At 34.6% G+C, this 21875-nt stretch overlaps 1 protein-coding gene across 1 annotated transcript; it reads left to right on the forward strand.

Annotated features, from left to right (window-relative positions):
• Nucleotides 1-1764: 1764 nt before the first annotated feature.
• LOC25485640 (transportin-1) lies at nucleotides 1765-16051 on the forward strand. Its single transcript, XM_013614898.3, has 29 exons — nucleotides 1765-2174; nucleotides 3133-3420; nucleotides 4888-4977; nucleotides 5076-5153; nucleotides 5252-5332; nucleotides 5722-5772; nucleotides 6152-6237; nucleotides 6624-6690; nucleotides 6770-6826; nucleotides 6924-6953; nucleotides 7028-7087; nucleotides 7226-7342; nucleotides 7628-7741; nucleotides 8425-8523; nucleotides 9027-9152; nucleotides 9255-9329; nucleotides 9489-9560; nucleotides 9656-9766; nucleotides 10791-10874; nucleotides 11053-11160; nucleotides 11528-11629; nucleotides 11862-11924; nucleotides 12004-12078; nucleotides 13651-13722; nucleotides 13806-13930; nucleotides 14801-14852; nucleotides 14936-15004; nucleotides 15088-15147; nucleotides 15380-16051. Exons 1-29 carry the CDS (start codon nucleotides 1983-1985, stop codon nucleotides 15461-15463), a joined length of 2688 nt encoding a protein of 895 aa, XP_013470352.1. The 5' UTR covers nucleotides 1765-1982; the 3' UTR covers nucleotides 15464-16051.
• The last annotated feature ends 5824 nt before the right edge of the window (nucleotides 16052-21875 follow it).

Raw genomic sequence — 21875 nt, forward strand, 5'->3', positions numbered from 1 at the left:
CTTGAGAGTGAAAGATAGTAACACCAAACCAACCTTACAAATCAGGATAGTAGTGCTAAACAAAGTGCACGGATAGTTGCAACACTTCATTCGACCTAACCTATGTACCTAAGAGAATATGACATCTCTCGAGTGTGGCTAGGTCTTAATTTCCGGAGGTTTATGTTGGCATGTAATCTGAAACATGCACTGTCTACAGTCTTGATGAAACAAAGCTGACAACCGTATAGCATAGCGACCCGTTAAAAGTCTATTAACGTGGAAAGCATTTTCCATAAAAAGAAGTGGTTTGGATCTCAGTCAATGATAACAAGAATCGATTCTTAATGATTAATTATTAGTTTCAAAAGATGTTTTAACATCCCATTTGATTTTTTGTTGTTGTAGATCAAGTTATTGTGCCGTAGGCCCCAGCTTAAGAAACATAACCAAATGTCATTAGTATGTGTATGTATTTGATCCGGTTCATATTATAGATGGTGCAATTGACGGTGCCTCAATTTCAATTACCGTCACAGTTTAACATTAATAATTCGTCTGGTGAAGTAGTAGAGGGGTTTCAATGCAGCAATATAATCCTTTAATAAATAAATATAAATTGATCTCTAATTAGACCCATACAGTAGGAAAAGAGGTTTGTCGAGTTATGAACTTCATCCACATTAAGCTTTAAAAAAGATTATGAGGAGAGGAGTTTTTCAGACTACATTAAGCTCACCAGACCAAACTGGATGGAAATTGACTTAGAAGAGGTATCAGGAATAATGGTAATAAAATTAATTGATGATAATATGATATTGTGGCTGAGACCAACTCCCCAAATTAGTTTCAAAAGAAACCAAACGGTAATTCGAAAGAAGAGGAATCAATTAATATCAATAGCTCCAATGTTCGATTTTAATAGAGTGTCAATCATGGAGAGCGAAGGCGAATAGTTTTCTCCAATAATCCTCTAAAAAGTGAGAGGATCCCAAAAGTCACACACATCCTCACAAATCACGAAAGACGGGCGTTCGTCAAAGTATTACAACAAGAACAAGTACCACATGCACTCAAATTTGTTAGAGCAATAATATTTGTACATATATCATTTCTCTATCTATTATAACCAAACTACCACATAAAATATTTAATGCATTGAGGGTCATGCCACTTTGAGATGATAGAACGTAAAGGATAAAAAACGCCAGAGAGAGACCGACAATGATAACCTATATTTCCATAAGGAGGATGTCTAGTCATCAAACAATACAATCATAAGTCGATTAAGACACAAAAGGGCAGAGCTTGTTTCGATTCCAATTGATGCCGAAAGTGAAGTGCATGACCAAGAATTCCAATTCACCACGGGGAAGAAAAGAAAGAACATTCTCAATGATGAATCTTAAAACACACTATGCAACTATCATTAATAATACAAATAAGATTATTATTATGGAAAATCAAAGAAAGAAACAATTGATCTTTACAATCATAATTAGCTTTAACGATACAAACCCAAAATTTATTTGGATTAGAGATTATTTACCAAACAAATTTCATTCAAAAACGTAAATTGCGAAAACGGACACCACTTTTTAATGATTTGATTACTTTATTTGTTAAAGTGAAAAATGTGAATATGATTTATGAATAATTACATAAGATAAAAATGTAATTATGGGGAACATGGCAACCAAGCAAAAGCAGCATGGGGGTAACCTAAAAACAAACATAGACCTAAGGCGTGAACATAACATTGTTTGTTATGTTGGATAATTGAATTGATAAAGAGTGAAGTAGCCTAGTACTAGTGTGACTATTGTTGTGTTTATTTGCTGGCACAATTATAAAGTTATTTGTATTTTCACTCTCTCTCTCTCTCTCGCGTTGCGTTTCTTTCTTCATCTCTCTCACTCTCACTCTCTCTCTCTCTCTCGCTCTAAAACCTCTTTCTTTCTCTCTCTAAAACCTCAATTCGTTCACGGCGGATTCCGGCAACGATGGCGGCGGCAGTGACACCATCGTGGCAACCACAAGAGCAAGGCTTCAAGGAGATCTGCACCTTATTGGAGCAACAAATTTCTCATTCATCTTCTTCCGCTGATAAGTCTCAGATTTGGAACCAAATTCAACAATATTCCAATCTTCCTGACTTCAACAATTACCTCATCTTCATCTTCTCCCGTGCTCAGGTATCTCATTCTTCATTTTTTGTTTCCTAATTTTGCTTAATCTTGCGTTTTTCTATTTCAATTCGTAGATTTAGCTGTTTAATTGTTATCAACTCAATAAAATTTAGTTCAGGATGAAGACGATGTTTAAATTGTTGCTTCAATAAGGTTGCGTTGTTTAAACGGTTTTATTCACTGTTTTTTATTCTCTCTCTTTTTTTATTATTTTTTTTTCTGTTAGTTTAGTTCATTAATTTGATTCAACCAGCTTAAGCATATCTCAAATGTTTTTGAAATTATTGAAATGAATGATATAGTTTAACCTGGATGGTGTTGCCTGCAAGTTGCAATGATCAGCGTTGTCAAATAGTGATTATAGTGTAATAGAATTTGAACTAATTGCTAATGTTTTGTCTATGTTATTTAGCACAAAGTATTGTCAAATAACAGATATTTCAGATTATTCTGTATTGTTGTGGAATTTGAAATTTGAATAAACTGTTATTTTTTCGTAAACTGCAATTGATAAAACTGGTAATGATACATTTTGAGATGTAAAACACAGTCCAGTCAATAAACTCTTAAATTGTAGTTTACAATAAAAAACACGTGCTGTGGCACATTCCATTTATGGTTTGAGGCGTGGCAGTTAAAATCCCGATTTTTATCTTAAAATCTTACAATTTTGCGATTATACTTGCTCTCAACTATTTCGAGTATACACAAAATCATATTTTGGTGGAATCCTGTATAATCTACTTTTCTTTGAAACGATTCTACGATTTTGGTCGCAATGATGGAACTACATAAAACAATTCTTGTTCTTGTTTTGTTTGAGACTTGTGAGTTTGATTTACCATTCTAATTACATAAGTATTTCAAGTGTTATGTTGCTGTTACAGTGGTATGCGAGTGTTTTAACTAACGGAGTCATGGAATCCCTGACACTATGGTGCTTTGGTAATTTTCTTTTTAACAGGGAATATCTGTGGAGGTTCGACAGGCTGCAGGTTTATATCTGAAGAATAACCTGAGGAATGTATACAATTTAATGCAGCCTGAATACCAACAATACGTGAAATCAGAGTTGCTGCCTTGTCTCGGTGCAGCAGATAAACACATAAGGTCTACGACTGGAACTATTATCAGTGTTGTTGTTCAAACTGGAGGAGTTTCACAGTGGCCCGAATTATTGCAAGCCCTTGTAAGTTGCTTGGACAGTAGTGATTTAAATCACATGGAAGGTGCAATGGATGCATTATCCAAGGTATGTTCTTCATTTTAATTTAAAGTCAGTATAGTATGTTTAAATTATAGATGTAGTTAAATTAGTTTGTACTTACATAGAAAATAGAGTACATCCATTATGTAGTGGTACTCAGAAATCAGAACTGTTATAGAGAGATGAGAGGGGAGTTGTGTTATAAAGCAATGCTACATGTTCTGCCCACATACATTGAATGGTCATAGGATGATGGTACACATTTAATGATTTACTGTCATAGTAAAATAAGCACACATCAATAAGATTTAGATATATGATATAGCAATTTCCAAATATTTGGTGCGTCTATGGGTGCATGGAAGTGTCTAGATACGCCATGTGAGCTTCTATTAGGTTTTCAGGAGTAGAGAGGGAGAAAAGAAAGAATTGAAAAGAATGTATAAAAAAGGGATCAATGCATTCTCTGCCAAGAGAAGAATTCCCTTCTTACAACTGTAAAACACAATTCTCTTATGAAAACTCACTTAACCGGTACATCCAGATTCCTCCTTGTGTCCTAATTAATTTATCTTCCAGAATAAAATTTCAATTGTAGACCCTCTCCATTCGTAACAATATTTCTCTTGGATACGTCAACCTTGTCCTCAAAGTTGAGCTAATTTGGAGATTCTACATGTGGGTTGGGCACCACATCCTCTGCCTCAATCTACAACTATGGTAGATGGACTCGCTAAACAGGATGTTTTCCTTCTGCTTTCTTTAGCTAGGATACATGAAAAACAGGACGAGTTACAGTGTGTTCAGGAAGCTGAAGCTGAAAAGCAAATTAATGCCTTACTTAACCATGGGAAAAGGCTCATAGTATTCTCCAGTCAATTTCTGATGTAACTTATTTACTACTTAAAAGCAACTATTGATGTGCAAAGGCTCCCTTTTTGTCAATTTTATGGTTGTATGGCATAAAATTTAATGTGAAACTGCTTTCTTATAATTCTGCTGACTTGGAAATTATGTAGAACAATGTCTCTTTTGCAAAAAACTGTGCTATGATGTCAACCTGATAGAGGACTTAAATTGTACTGGTTTTAGAAACTGCAAGGAGGATACTGTTGTAATTAGAACTAAGGGGATCGTAAGTGAACTTCAATGAAACTAAACAGACCAAAAGTATAATATTAAGCAAAAAACAAAAAAGGTGACTTATAGTTCCTTCTAGTTCCCCTATTAATGATTGTTTCCCTTCCTCATCACTTGATTCCAAAGAACAGAAATGAGGCAAAAGCTAGGTAGCTTCAGAATGGAAGATCTTATGCTTCGTTGAAATTTTTCTGCAGTTAAAGTTCTTGATTTTTGATCTCTAATTCGGTAAAGTCGAATATAACATATACAGTTGAAATGGATAGAGAGGCTGCATGCACTGGTTTTTTAAGTGGCAGATGATACTTCAGATTCCGTATTATTTGTTTCTATAAACACCTTCAAACACTTAATATTTTACTGCACATGCAGATTTGTGAAGATGTTCCCCAAATTCTTGACACCGATGTACCAGGCTTAGCAGAGCGGCCCATCAATATATTTCTTCCCAGATTATTTAGGGTAACATCAGTGTTTTTTTTTTTTTTTTTTTTTAATTTCTTTGTGTGTGTGTGTGAGTATGACTATATCTTCCAACTGTTCCTGTTTTTCCCTTTCAGTTTTTCCAATCACCTCACGCTTCATTAAGAAAGCTATCTTTGGGTTCTGTTAATCAATACATTATGTTGATGCCTTCTGTAAGTACAGCACGGGATTACCATCTCTGTTTTCTGGTTATGAAGTATAACATTGAAGTTTGGAATTTGATGATAGTAGTTCAATTCATTCTGTTTAGGCCTTATATGTATCCATGGATCAATATCTTCAAGGTCTGTTTATTCTTGCAAATGACCCTACTGCAGAAGTGCGGAAGTTGGTGAGTTCTTAATGCCTAATTGTGTGAATGTATTTAATGTTAACTAAAATAAAATATTTTCCAATATTGCAAATTTCTGAATTACTTGATGCTCTCTTTTCAAATCTACCTTATTTTTGTTGGTTTGGATGGATAGTAGCCTGATTCTTTGATCTTTTCCTCCTTCCATGAACTTGCGGCATATTCTATATTTTATGTATGCATTATATTTACGACTTAGATCAAGACCAGGTCCCGTTGCTGTTTGGCGAAACCTAATTTTTGATAGGTTTCATCATTCATAAGAATTAATTTGGAATTGATACACTTCTATTTCCTCAAGTCATCTATTTCTATTTCTTATTAATTTGGAATCAACTGAGATCATTCTGATTTCCATTGACTGCCAGGTTTGCGCAGCATTTGTTCAGCTGATTGAAGTTCGCCCGTCTATCTTGGAGGTTTGGGCTTCTTATTCTATTAATTTCTGTTTTTAAAGTTAATTGAATATGCTGTTTGTGGGGAATATTGCATATTGAGCTGGTTGTTACACTTCATTCATTCCATCACATTACACTTCACATAAGTGTTTACTTGTTTGAGTTAGTAGAAAACTAGGAAGCTGGAAAATTATAATGCATTTCATTTGGAAGCAGTAAAATCTGAATATGTTGATGTGTCTTTCATTCTTATCTTTTGTTTATTTTGTATAAATACAATTATAAGATTTGACCTACTCAGACGAGCAAGCACCAAGTCTACTGGTCATTGGCTTTATTTAAAAATAAATCCTTTATTATCAGCTCCCTCTTTTCTGATCAATTGTTAACCATACTGCAGCCACATCTAAGGAATGTGATCGAGTATATGTTGCAAGTCAACAAGGACGCAGATGAAGAAGTGGCTCTCGAATCGTGTGAATTTTGGTACTATTTGGTTGGGATTTTACTTTCTAAATATACAGCTAAGGGATGTTGTTCATTGTATATCTTATATATATTGTAATCATTCACAAGGAAAGGAATAAACTTAATTATAATTGTCTGTTTTATGGGGAAAGGGAAAGAGTTTCGTCGGGTAGCTATAATCTATACCAATATGGGAAGTATATCTCACAATGGTATCTGATTTTACAAGTTTTTTATTTTTTTTGGTTTCTATATGATTTGTTTACATATGAGTAGTCAATCTCCTGTTTCTGTTATCAGCAAACTAATGCAAATGAGACTTTGATGTTTCTATAAATGGTGATGCTGTATCTTAAAACCTGCAAGCTTCTGTATTGTTTTCTTTTTGATAATTGCTATTGCAGGTCTGCATATTGTGATGCTCAAATGCCACCAGAAAACTTGAGAGAATTCTTGCCCCGTCTTATTCCAGTAAGCCTAATTATACACATTTCATTTTATAATTGTTTTATGTTGTGAGGTTTAAAATTTATATGTTGCATCTTTGCAGATATTGTTGTCAAACATGGCTTATGCAGATGATGATGAATCGCTCATTGAAGCCGAGGTTTGCTTTCAATTGATTTATTTTGAGATGCCTTTAAATTAACTCTTGCTTTCTTGATTACGTAGGCTTATTTGTTTTTTTTTTTTTTCCTTTTCAGGAAGAGGGTTCTCAACCTGATCGAGATCAGGTCTGCTTGATTTTGGTTGAGTTATTGGATTTCTTTAGTTTGACATGTTTCTAATTTTAGTAGTTTTTCCACAGGATCTTAAACCTCGATTTCATGTATCAAGGTTTCATGGATCAGATGATGCAGAAGATGATGTATGTTGTATCTGCTCTGTTTGATTGTGAATTATAGTCATTTGATCAGTCATTTTGTCTCTACTTATTGTAGATGAAATGACAAGAAAAATAATGGTTTGCTGATCTGGACTTCCATTTTATTTTCTGTATTAACAGGATGATGACGATGTTGTCAACACATGGAATTTACGGAAATGTAGTGCAGCTGCTCTTGACATTCTCTCAAACGTCTTTGGAGATGAAATCCTTCCTACTCTGATGCCTATTGTTGAGGTGATTTAAAGCCCCTTCTTGTTGGAATGAAGTTGTTGAACTGGTGCTCTATCAATTCAAAGTTAGATCGGTTAACTGTAAATAATGTGTTAAACATAACTGTACGTATAGAAGACCTAAATTGCGACAGAAGTTTTTTTGCTGTCTACTGCCATTGTGAATGTCATATTGATTTGGGCTTTTCACGAGTTACTTATGTATACATACTGTTGTATGACACCATTTTCTCCACGTGCTGTTACTCCCTTTATGAGGATCTACTAAAATTTCTAAGAATGTGATCAGGCCAAGTTGTCAACCGTCGGAGATGATGGTTGGAAAGAAAGGGAAGCTGCTGTCTTGGCACTTGGTGCCATAGGCGAGGGGTGCATCAATGGTCTTTATCCTCATCTGCCAGAGGTATTGTCTTATATTATCTTCTGATGACTTAAATGCAAAAGCAGATGGCTTAATGATGGGAAAAAAGTTTAATTTGTTTTTATATTTATTAGTATATAATAAAACAAGTTTATAGATTTATGCATGTTCTATTTCAATACTCTATCTATTGTTATAGATCTATTCATTCATATTTCTGTCTCATTTCGCTCAAACACCTTTTTTTTTTTGAGGGGTTCCCTCAAACAACTTGTTTAGGTCTTACTGGTCTTTGTCGATAAATTTCTCTTTCAATAGAGCTGTTCGTTAAGATATATGATCACTTTGAGGATACTTCTTTTCCAATAAAGGGCTTTGTGCTATCATTGGTTTCTTCTTTCATGATAATTTACTTATTCATGGTCACACTCAATTATTCAATCACTGTCATGCCTTTTTGGATGATATAATTTCAAATCCTTGCAAAAAGTACAATATTTCCTTGACAACGACAGCATTTAGTTATATTCACACAGTCACCATCATTAATATTTTTTATTGAGTCTGGTTTTGTTATCTAATTGATTTGATCCTCATGCTCACACATTTTGTGATCTAGCTAAATTCGTAGTCACCAAATTTGTTTTAATAAATTCTTTTGTGCAGCCCTTATTTCATACTAATTAAATTGGAAAACTAAGCCATTCATTTTTCTTGTTTTATAGATTGTGGCATTTCTTATCCCTCTTCTTGATGATAAGTTTCCCCTGATACGAAGTATTTCATGCTGGACAGTATCTCGGTTTAGCAAATTTATTATTCAGGTATGCATGTAAAGTATCTCGGTTTAGCAAATTTATTATTCAGGTATGCATGTAAAGTATCTCGGTTTAGCAAATTTATTATTCAGTGGAAATTGAAGTCAATCCTATTTCAATGAAAAACTTCAGAGAGTGAACAATTCACAAAATGCATTATTGGGTTGAAGGCTTGCTCCATGTTCATGCTAATAAATTTTGACATGCGCAATCAACATGATAATTAATTATAACTAAATAGTTCAATGATCAAAATCAATTTCTACTTGGAGTTCTTAGATGTTATGCCAAATCTTAGCTCTATCTCAATGGATCATGATCAATTGGAATATTGTAGTTTGTCCAAATTATTGGGCAAAGACAAAACCAGGAGCACATGTTATTTATTATTTTATGATACATATGAAATGATATCCGAGTTGATTGATTTGTATTTGGATATAGTGCAATTTGGTGTATAAATTTCATTGAGAGGTCTTCTTGTTTGAATCTTGATGTGTGTGGGTTAGGGTATCGGGCATCCCAAGGGTTACGAACAATTTGATAACGTTCTTATGGGTCTTCTTCGAAGAATTTTGGATGATAATAAGCGTGTACAGGAAGCCGCTTGTTCTGCTTTTGCAACACTCGAAGAGGTTCTGACTACAATTTCTTTTCATCTTTCCTTCATGAGTTAGTTCAGTTTCTTCATTTATTTTGAATACATACAATTCTCAAATTTAAATTGCTTACGGTAGGAGGCTGCTGAAGAGCTGGCACCGCGCTTGGAAATAATATTAAAGCACCTGATGGTTGCATTTGGGAAATATCAGGTGATTTGCCGATCTTATCACAGTTCTGTGTTGATGTTTCATGTGAAATGAATAATATTTGGAAGAGCACCATCTCTTTATTGTCACTGTATTTTGTCCTTCTCATCATATGCATGGCCAGAGATCTTTAATTGTAGTTTTTTTTGTACTATACTTCAGAGGCGAAACCTCAGAATTGTTTATGATGCTGTTGGAACTTTAGCTGAAGCTGTTGGGGCAGAGCTGAATCAGGTATGCTAATCAACCTTCTTCCCCATCCCAAAATTTTCTCTTTTCTCCTCAGTTATTTATCACAGTTTAGTACCAATGTTCTATTTTCTGTGCAGCCTGTTTATCTTGACATTCTCATGCCACCGTTAATTGAGAAGTGGCAGCAACTTTCAAATTCAGACAAAGATCTCTTTCCACTTCTAGAGTGCTTCACATCTATTGCACACGTATGTATGCCAGTTTATGATATGGGTGTTTAACTTCCAACATTTATTATATGCGTGTTTTAATATGAGTATGTCAGAATTTGGGTTAGGGCCTAACTCCCATAAAGCTAGCTGACAGTGTGAGAGACCACACTCCACCACCACCACAATATAACCACTGTTCAATATCATTTCCAGTGTGCCACCCCCTGATGCCTATGATTGGACATCTGGTGCATGATGTTCTTAGGATTGAACATCCGTGGGTGGCACAACGGGTCTATGATAGGCTCTGATACCATATTAAAACTTGAGTTTCAGTCTAACTCAACCCCAAAAGCATGGTCATGGGCTGAGAGTTTTCCCTCACACAGCCAGTATCTATGTCATATCTCTATCTAATGTGAGACCCTCGAGTATGCTGACATGCTTACATCTATGTTGTACGATCAATATATTCCAAGTTATCACATTATCAATGAATTGAAAACTATTAAATTGTTGAGCGGGCAATCTGCAATTTTATCCTTTTGGCATTATTAGCCCCATGCATAAGAAACCTGTCCCACACATCTTTTAAATTAAACTTTGATTTTATTTGCTTAAAGAGGAGTGCTAAGAACACACTCTTTTCGACACACCCTTGATTACTAGCATTATGCATTGCTGATATCCCTATTTTAAATTTACTTGAGGACTTGTGTCCACGTTTGGTACTGGTTAGGCAGTGCTATTATTATTGCTAAGCAAAAACGTATATCAATCCGCTCTTTCTTTCATGAGTTTTTGGTACCATAAAAAGGGTATTTGCTGTTAAACCTCAGACTGAAATCTTTGCTATTGGAAGTTTCATTTATATATTTCATTTGAGTATTAATGGGCTTATGCTAGCAGTTGGAAGTTAGATTATAATTCTGTTCTCAGGTTGTATATGCATGGAATATTGGGAAGCTATATATTATTTGGACTGCTTGATGGACTGTCTCTGTGCCATTATATGCTTCCTTGCTCCTGATATAAATTTTTGGTGTGAAATTTGTTACAGGCACTGGGTCCCGGATTCACTCAATTTGCTGAACCTGTGTTTAGGAGGTGCATAAATATAATTCAGACCCAGACATTGGCTAAGGTTCTAGTCATTCTTACTCATTGTGGAAAACATTTTGATAGTTTCTTAGGTGTTTCCTGTGATTTCATTTGTCATCATGTTAGTGCTACTGTCTGACATACTCATTTTTTAGTAGTGGAGACCGCGTTTGAGATTTTCTGTTATTCTCCAAGGAATTAAGTGTGCTGTCTTATTTCAGGCCAATCCTGCTGCAGCTGGGGCTCAGTATGACAAGGAGTTCATTGTATGCTCTCTTGATTTGCTTTCTGGACTAACAGAGGGTCTTGGCAGTGGAATAGAGAGTTTGGTACTCATCCAAAACTTTTATTTTCGAGATATGAAACAATCATTTTTGTTGATACAGTATATTTCTTATTCTTGGATGTTCTTTTCCTGTAATAATTTTTTATTGAACTCTCTAAAACTTTAATTTCTGCAGCTATTTGCAGTCACATATTTTTATCTATCCATAAAGGCATATTTTACCTTTAATCTCTATCTTGCGCCTAAACCCTTATTATTTTTTTGTGCATTGATAAGTCTTTGAAATGGACATCTAATCTGCATTTCCTGAACTTTCCTATGCTGTTTAATGTATTGATATCTGCTTGAGGATATTTAAACCAGTGATCGTATGATTTCTTGAGGTTATCTCAATTACTACTACTCTGCAGGTTTCACAATGTTCTTTGAGGGACCTACTGTTGCAATGTTGTACTGATGATGCTCACGATGTTCGCCAAAGTGCATTTGCCTTACTTGGAGACCTTGCTCGAGTAAGTTTAATTTGTATTTGCATACTTTATACTGAAGCCCTCCCATGCACTGCCTATGGTAATCAAACACAGGATTATTCCACAAGCTGACCCTTGTATATTTTTGAAAGTAAATTGGGTTAGCTTTTGGAGGCAGATCTTTTTTTTTTGGGTGGGTGTGGCGGGAAGGAGCAGGGTTATTGTACATATTGCATCCTAGTTGATAGCATTCTAATAATGGTGATTTGGCTAGGTGTGTGTGGTTCATTTGCACCCTCGTTTGTCTGAGATTCTTGAACTTGCCGCCAAACAGCTGGTATGTGTGTGCCTGTTATAAGTTCAGCTACACAGTTGACTTTATTGAACCCCCTTGTTGATATGCCATAAATGTACAGGAAATTTCTAAGGTACATCAGGCTATTTCCGTGGCAAATAATGCATGCTGGGCAATTGGAGAATTAGCAGTTAAGGTATGTTATTGTTAAATGCTGTCTTCTAATAAAACAAAAGAAAATTATGAAAACTAGAATTATGAAGGCATATGGTAGGGAAGTGTCCGATAGGGTAGATGGTCATATCGCTCCCAGCAAAAGTAGTCATTAGTGATTTTGCCACTGTGATCATCTTCATTGAAAACCAGATTAAGAGGTTGATCACAAAGTGATTGAGAGGACATCCTTTTGATCACAACTTCAACTTGCTGAATTTAGATGATAATTTTTTTCTCATTCAATTGAGCAGAAACCGAGTAACAGCCTTGAAACTGAGAATGCACCTGAACATACAAGTAGGTGGGTGTAGATCCTCTTAATATTTGGGAAAATTGGACGATGTGGCCACCCAAAGTTGAACATAATCCCGAATCTATGCTTCAGAGAAAGCAATATATTAGAGCGAAATGAGAGATGATTTTCTTTAAATTTATACGTTTTCATTGTTGAGTGAACTATGGTAAGAGCTCTTTCTATTAGTAAAAGCAGAGTAACTGCAACTTAGTAGGACTGACTGTCTGTTTTTAGAATCAGAATCAGGCTACAACCGAAAAATGAAGCGTATATCCGCAACAAATTAAGGCTGATTATCATGATGTATTCTTGAATATAAAAGTTATAAACTTCCTCTGACCCACTCATACACTATTTAGCTTCGGATTCCTACCATTAAGCCTTTGGAAAATTCACATGCATACCTTTTTCATTTATGTGGAGTATTGTTATTTTATTTAGTAAATGTGCCTCTTCTAAACTGTTGAGATTGTTTAAGATTAGGTTCTTGACAGATAATTTTCTGATATTAAATTATATATATATATAGCTTGGGATATCTATATATATATATATATATACACACACACACACACACACACACATAGCTTTGGTGGGGTTTGGGCACGGATTCACTATTTAGCTTGGGATTCCTACCACTTCTGCACCTCATATTTTTATGCCTTTTGAAAATTCATATGCATACCTTTTTCAGTTATGTTGAGTATTGTTACTTTATTTAGTAAATATGCCTCTTCTAAACTATTGAGATTATTTAAGATTAGGTTCTTGACAGATAATTTTCAGATATTTTAATAATATATTACAGCTTAATATATATGCTCTTTGGTAGAGTTTATGCATTTATTCACTATTGGTTTTTCTTTGACACCTTCCACATTAAATGTTTAAAGGCACACTCTTTAATATTCATCTTACTAAGATTAATGTTGAAGTCAATCTTACCAAGGCCAGACTTGAAATGGAGTAATGTACTAATGTCTAAGATTGAGGCTTTGGATTTCCCTGCATATTTTGGTTTTGCTCTGCCACCTAATTTGGAGTAGATTTTTTTTGCACGGAATTGCAAGTTTTCTAAATAGAATGCTAAATTAATGCTGTAATGTGTCTGTTTCTTCTTTCCCCGATGGGTTTGTTTTCTTGTTTTTTATATTCACTTATTGGTGTGAATAGCTTCTGATATTAACTAAAAGACTTAACATTTTAATAATTTTTATATGAAACATGTCACTGTACAATTTAAATTTTGAATTTCAGGTTCGTCAAGAAATTTCTCCGTTTGTTTTAAGTGTAATTTCATGCCTGGTACCAATTCTTCAGCATGCAGAGGTCACTATCTTATCTTATTGTGTATTATTGATAGTTTTGGAGGTAGTCAGTTGCTAATCTTTATTGGTTAATTTTGGTTTTAGGGACTCAACAAGTCACTTATAGAAAACAGTGCAATAACACTGGGGAGGCTTGCATGGGTCTGTCCAGACCTTGTATCACCACATATGGAGCATTTCATGCAACCTTGGTGCAATGCTCTGTCAATGTAAGTTATCTGCCCATTTCTGGAGCTCTTATCTTTAAAATTCTTGGTCCAAATATTGTCTGGCGAACCAAAAAACAAAATATTGTGGCCAGATCAAGCACTGAGGCTGTAAGGGGAGGATATGAGATTCCTACTGCATGAGATTATGCAATTCAAACTCTTGTTTTAAAATTCAATAATCCACATTCTCTTCCTACTGTATTTTGTGAAAATTTGAGTATAACTCCCCTTTCCGATGACCCAATCTTCAATGTTTGAGTCGTTACTGTAATTGGGTTGTGTTAACCTTATCTCTTTTTTACAAATATCTCTTTTACTTCTGCTAATTAATAAGATTTAGAACATAAATCGAGATCTGAGTTTCTTCTCTTTCTCTAAATTCAGTTTTCCATTATTGAATTGAGTCTTGGAATTTGGATTGAGGCAGTATCAACCCAACCAAAGCAGCTTGTACGGGGAAAGATACCTCCCACTTATAAACTTATTTTCAGGCCACATCTCATCTAATATGAAAATTTTAACACACTTCCCTCATGTCCAACAGCGGACATCTGGACCCGAGTCGCCTGTAAGGCGGGGGATGACTCCCACTTATAAACTCATTTTTAGGTCACATCTCATCTAATGTGGGACTCTTAACATATAGCTTGTTTGTCTCAAAACATAAAAGTTTTGTTGGTTTACTTTTGAAACTGATCATTGCTAGTGCTTGTGATCCTGTATTTGGTAGTCATGCGTAGAAACATATGATGGAGATTAAACTAATCTCTGATTATTTCCACTTTACAAATTGATCCTGGTTTTTAGATGCCATCTCTTTCTTTGCTGGATATCTTGTGTCTATAAATTTTCTTGTATGATTTGTGGCAGGATACGAGATGATGTTGAGAAAGAAGACGCCTTTAGAGGTCTATGTGCTATGGTATGCTTCTCCTTTTAACACATAACTTTATACACGTAGACTGGTCATGTAATCAGTGCTTTACAATTTACGTTTGTTTTCAGGTCAAAGCCAATCCTTCTGGAGCTCTAAGTTCGCTTGTTTATATGTGTAAAGCCATTGCAAGTTGGCATGTATGTTTGTCAACACCGCCATTTTTTTTAAATGTCAAATGATTTGTAGTTCCTAATATAGTCTCTTTTGTTGACATGCATAGGAAATAAGGAGTGAAGATTTACACAATGAAGTCTGCCAGGTCTTGCATGGGTATAAACAGGTTAGTGTTGCTTGTCTGCTGGGAACACATATTCCTTAGTAGTTTTATGTATAGGTTATAGCTGCCATTCATTTGTCATGAATATGAAACTAAATTAATGAAGTAACCCTTTTCACCTTTTTAGTAGATGTGGCCATATGTATGATAAAATTGGTAATAAATAGTGCTTTGTTCTGTCTTAAATCCTGATTCCTTGGGGGAGAATTTATGATATTCCATGATTGTTATATAGATGTTGCGCAATGGAGCATGGGACCAGTGTATGTCTGCATTGGAGCCGCCAATAAAAGAAAAGCTTTCAAAATATCAAGTATAATTTGATTGAGTGAGCATTGTATCTGCATTGATCTTGTTCATTATGTGTGTTGTCGAGCAATATTCGAGTCAAGATTCGTATTGAGAAGGAGCTTAGTCTTGGTCCAATTTTATCGGTCAGGGTTATCAGTAATTTATACAATTCGTTTAGCTTGATGATTACAGGCAGGCAGTTCCACAAGCCTTCAAGGTTTTATTTGACGGTGTTTCCTATAAGAAATGTACAGGGAAATGAGTTTCAACCTTCGGAAATGCTTGATTCTTTGTTGTCTTTATAGTTAAAAAAAGCCTTAATTCAGGCTACGAATCTGATTCGGCATTTGAGTCCATCGTCACAGTTTTCCAATATTTAGTGAGTTTATAGGTTTTGTGAATTTGGTTATACAGTTTTGTACCACTAGATAGAGGGAGAAGATGTGAAGGGGTGTTATGTCCTGACAATTTGTAGTTTTAGTTTCCGCGGATTTAGTTGTTCCATTGTTTGTAACACTTTAAAACCAGTTTCAGCTATATGTTGCCTTAGGCAGGGCATCGTTTGAATTTTGATTGAGACAATAAACATTTAAACTTTGCGTATTTCATTGACCAATTTTCTTTCTTTCTTTCTTTCAGCTAAAAGTATTGTTAACATTATTTTCTTAACTAGTGTGTTGACAGTGTTGTCAATGTCTTTGCTCCTTAGTAGTACTAATATCTACGGTTGCTCTAATTACAATTTAACTTTATTACTGTTTGTGACTTGAATTTTTACACTGTCATAATACATAAGTTTGAGGTATAAAAAAATGCATAATTTTTTCTTGATAATCATTCAATCTAAACTTATTTGTTTTTAGGGGCAATCTAAATTTAGTTGAAGTCAGTAATGTTCAGTAAAATAATTTCTTTAGCCGCTAAAATTTACATGCAGGAAGCTAAAAACAGAGGGTGCTTGATGAATTGAACTATAAGGAATACAATGTAGCCTATTTATACAAATAAATTCATATGAAAAGGATAAGATAACAACTAACAACGATAACTAATTTAACTAAGGATTAATACATCGTTTAGTTCCTTAACTTAATTCTTTTTCTTAGAATGGTCCCCTAATTAAAAAATGCCTCAAATTGGTCCCTTATGTCTTCTTCCGTTACCTCTCTTGGTCCTCTCCGTTAGTTTTTTAATGACTAATATTTTTGATATAATTTCAACCATTAGATTGCATGTCTATTGTGTACAACAATGAGCCATCAACACTTAATTTTTTTTTTTCCATTTCTTCATCTTCTTTCTTCTATCACTTCTTCATATTCATACAAATTCATACAATTTACCTCCAAAAAAAAATCAACACTCAACCAGCAAAAATGACATCATTTTCCTCTTTCTCTTCTCTTCTATCCCACTACACAAAATCTCGAAGATCCAATCCTCTCCTTACGCAACAACCACCATGTCTAGCTCTGCAATCATTGCAGCGCATTCAAGCTCTTGTGCTGCAGCACTCGTTAGGATCTCACCATACACCTTTGCCGCAATCGATATTTCCGTTTCAATCTGTGTCTCGGCGCTGCTTGATAACCCCTTTTTCTCATTTTCCCCTTTCAAATCAAATTCTCTCTCGTTTTTTCTCCGTTATTTTGAATCTGTTGTTTATGTAATGGTTGAAGGGGAATTTACATCGCCGGTTGTAGCTTAACCGGGGCTGCTACAACAATGCTTGTTAAGAAAAATGGAGAAAAGCATATGTTAGAAACCAGTCACCACTCACCAGTAAAGTAATGTATTTTGCACAGAATGAAATTGTTTTTTTGAGTTACAATTAACCAATTTGATAACCATCGGTAAAACACCTGTTGTTCGAGAACCTGCCTTCTCCCTAATAACCATTTTATGTTTTAGTTTAATAAACCGTTCCCAGAATCACTTCCAAAAAGAACTGGGTCTTAGATCACTTGGAGGAATCCTAACGACAAAGAATTGGAGATGAAAGTGATGTAGTTGCAAATTGATCAAAGAATTTTTTCAACCAAGAGTTTTGCAGCTTTGAGTTTTATGCTTTTGGGTATGAGTTAACGATGACGAAGGAGGGTGTTGATGCTGATAGATGAAGATGACAATGATGGTTGTGTGATGATTAAAGAGTAGGAATTTTTATTTTTGTGGGATTTTCTGGATTTTACTGATGAAGTTGTTGTTGAAGATCACGAAGAGATGAGGGAAGAAGAAGATGAATCGATTTTATTAGGTGTGAGTGGTTCACAGGAAAGTACAATAGACCCCACATGATTCAACAGTCCTCTTTTAATGAAATAAATCAAATGATTAAAATTAAAAAATTTAATAAGGCATATGGTGGACCATCTTTAAATATGGTTCACTTTAGACATTTGATGTTAAAAACTAACGGAGAGGACCAATTGAGTTAACGGAAGAAGACATAAGGGACCAATTTGAGACGTTTTTTAGTTAGGGGACCATTTTGAGAAAAAGAATTAAGTTAAGGGAGTAAACGATGTATTAAGCCTTAATTAAATTAGTTATCGTTGTTAGTTGTTATCTTATCCTTTTCAAACTTTGTTCACAGAGTAGGATATTTCAGGTCTTGTTATGGTTGCCTATTGCAATGCACCAACAATGGACCTGAAAAATGTAGGATCTGAAACTGTACTTGAATCAAATTTAGACAATTTTGTACTAGATGCCATTGGTGAGGGCATGCTATTAGCATTAATCATGTTAGCTTTCTGAAGAAGGTCCTAGATATATTTGGTTTGAGAGAGAAGTAAAGAGCCAAATGGTGAGTGATGCACCTCTATGCCGAGAAAATAATCTAGTATACCCAAATCTTTATGGGAGAACTCAGAATTGAGCTGATGAACTAGATTCTGAATAGCCAATCCAAACAGGCCCCTAATTTAAAATGATAATTTTTATTTAAAATAACAATTATTTATTACAAATTTATGTATTTAATGTAAAATACACCAATTTTAAAATAAATTTACTATTTTTTTACTTCTTATATTTTGTAAGTTTGCACATGATAAAAAAAAACTATATTGTTTGTTACAGGCAACCTTTTTTTTCTCTCTCTTTCAATGTATATTTTTTTAGAGGACTTTTCATTGTATATATACATACATTTTAAAAAATAAATTTTAGTTTTGATGTAGTATTTTTTTTCTTTCAACTGTAACTTTCATTTGAACTATTGTATTTAAAATTTTATCTTTTTATAATACTATTTAAAGTTTTTATTAAAAATTTAGTTTAATGTCTCATTACAATTGGAACAATATCGGCAACTATAATTGCATCTTATTTGCCAAAATAAGTTAATGATATGTTGTTATTTGGTGAAGCGTTTGAAGCTCACATAAATTGTGTTATCGACATTCTTGAGAAGTTTTGTAAAATTTCAAGGACAGCAGGTGCCAAGAAAAAACTAGCATTATGTTTTCTAAGAATGTTGATAGAGGAAAACGTGATGGATTTAAAGAAACTCATCTTCTTGGAATGCCTATGACTGGGAGAATGCCAAGGAGAAATGATTACCAATATGTAATTGAGCAAAGCTAAGTTCTAAGCTTAGGCTTTTGTTGCGTCAAAAAAAAAAAAAAAAACTTATGCCTTTGAAACCTAATCAACTTTCTTTTTTAGGGCTAGTTACATTGGATATAAGTCGTGTCTAGACAAATATCCAATGAGTGCAAAGGAAGTACCATGTTGTAGGTTGGGAGATGGTGACTAGGCCAAAACATTTGGGGGACTTGGTCTGAAAAGATTAGAAATCATGAATGAAGTGTACATCTTCAAGTTTGGGTAGGAAGCTTCAATCTGATTCACAAGATTTTTGATGTGAAGTGATGTGTGGTAAGTACAAAGATTTACCAAACTATAATTTCTGGTCAGCAGGTGATGGGAAATAAGTGGAGGTGTGGTGTTCTTTCTTCCATGCTTAAGCTTATAGGAGGTTGTTAAATTATTCTCAACATCAAATCAGTTCAATTGATGGAACATGCGATGATCACAAACAATTACTTGCATCAGAAGTTATTACATGCAAGAACACATTAGATAGGTGCAAATTAGTGTAGCTTAGCTTTTCCTTTACCCCGTATGATTTATTTTTTGGTTTGTTTTTCTATGTTACGTACTATTACTAGATTCAGTAATTGTTAACTACATAAAATGTAATGCTTGATGACAAAACCAATAACTCTAACAAACAAATAAATTAACACAGAAATTTCAAAAGCAACAGACTCAATAGACCATAAATTAAAAATAACTCATGAAGTTAACAATAACGAGAACTAATATAAAATAAATAACAAGATCATTTCATCGAAGAAAAAGACGAGTCTCTAGGCTGCAGGGCAGGTCAAATAACACAACATCTAAATCCTAATAAAAATACTAAAAAAAAGTTGATATCAAACTCTTAACGTAGACTTGTGGTGGTGCCATTTTATCATTGTTGTTGTTTTGAATTATTGTAGGAATCTTAAATGTATTATTTATGGAATCATAGATAACCAAACTAAATTTCCCCGAAGATATAAACTCCATTAGCACTTGTTTATCCTCTGAAATATATAATACCCTTTGATAGCCAATAAAACCAAAATCTCTCATGTGAGGAACCCGTAACAATATAGTCCAAGAATTTTCATTCCCGTATTCATTCATTATCCAAACATCAGAAAACATGTCACTGTTAGAAACGACGCTCAAACAACCCCTCAATGCTCCAAAGCTAACACAAGAGCCTAATGGCTCCAAAAGCTTTTGATAGGATTCCTTCTTCAAATCAAGAGAAACAATAACCATTGAATAACTACAATTATCATATAACAACCAGTTAACCGTGTCACTCACAAATATTCCCGGACTAATACAAGCGAGGGAATGACATGGGAAGTCATCGATCTTTCTCCAATAATCGGTACCCAAAGTATGAACATTAACTTCGCTTTTGTTGTTAAGATATAGAGTAAGAGCAATAATCTTATATTTATTAGTGACACCATGATACACTAAGGTATATAAAGTGCTAAAAGGTCTATGCTCCGTAGTAGTTGTGATTTTGAAAGGAGGCAATGTTTTGGATTTTTTAATGGAAGGATTGTACAAAAAAGGTAAGCATCCTTTGATCCCAACACAGAGGATGCCATCACAAGTGGAAACCTCGAGATCATAGTCTCGACGACAAGTAAATGGAGGAGATTGGTTAGTTGTGGATGCAGAGGTGAAAATAGAGGAGATTGAGAAATCAAATTGAAGTAACTCACTTGAGGAGTTCGTACAGCTTATATTGAGGTGTTGGAAATCGTGGTTGAAGGTTGACAAGCGAAGTTGCTTCTTGGCAAAATTTAAATCATGAGAGATAAGAGAATTCCATGACTTGCAGATGCAGCGGAGTTGAATGAGGTGTTTCACGGGCAGCCGGCACAGGATTTCTTCAACGAGATGGAACGGAAGAGAAGGAGGGTGAAGTGAATTGGTGGGAGTTTCGGAGGAGGAAGAGAGTGATATCAATAGCTGCAAGTTCATGTCGGTTGTTAGGATTTTTCTGTGGGTGACTGATGTTAGTTAGGATTCTAGTTAACCTGATGGAGGCTAGGGTTCACACTAACCTTTTTTAGTTTTTTATGTAGGTTAGGTTACTGACATTGAAAGAGAGAGAGAGAGAAAATAAATCCGTATAATCATATAAGTTAAATCTATCTCATTACAAAGAAACTATTTCATTGCAATTGGAACAATATTAGACACTATAAACACATCTTATTTGCCAAAATAAGTTAACGGCCTCTTCTTATTTGGTGAAGCCTTTGAAGCTCAAATGAATTGTGTTATCAACATTCTTTAGAAACTTTGTAGAATTTCGGGACATGAAGTCAGTCAAGAAAAAACGAACATTCTTTTCTCTAAGAATATTGATAGAGGAAAACGTGATAGGTTGATGCAAATTTATGGATTTAAAGAAACTCATGTTCTTGGAAGATATCTTGGAGTGCCTATGACTGGGAGAATGCCAAGGAGAAATGATTACCAATATGTAACTCCTATATATCCAAAGAATGTAATGGAAATTCATCTGTGGGAGACCATTACGGAAAGGAAGTACCACGTTTTAGGTTTGGGAGATGGTGACTAGGCTTATAACATTTGGGGGACTTGATCTTAGAAGTTTAGACATCATGAATGAAGCGTCCGTCTTCAAGTTGGGTTAGAAGCTTCAATCTGATTCACAAGAATTTTGGTGTGAAGTGATGTGTGGTAAGTACAAGATGAATGATAGGAGTTGTTACGCCGTGGCTAAACTTTATGATTCAAGCTTGTGGAAGAACATTGTGAAGTTGTGGCAGGATTTACAAAACTAAAATTTCTGGTCTGTAGGTGATGGGAAATAAGTGGAGGTG

This window comes from Medicago truncatula, chromosome 1 (assembly GCF_003473485.1).
Source record: "Medicago truncatula cultivar Jemalong A17 chromosome 1, MtrunA17r5.0-ANR, whole genome shotgun sequence".
NCBI classification, from domain to species: domain Eukaryota; kingdom Viridiplantae; phylum Streptophyta; class Magnoliopsida; order Fabales; family Fabaceae; genus Medicago; species Medicago truncatula.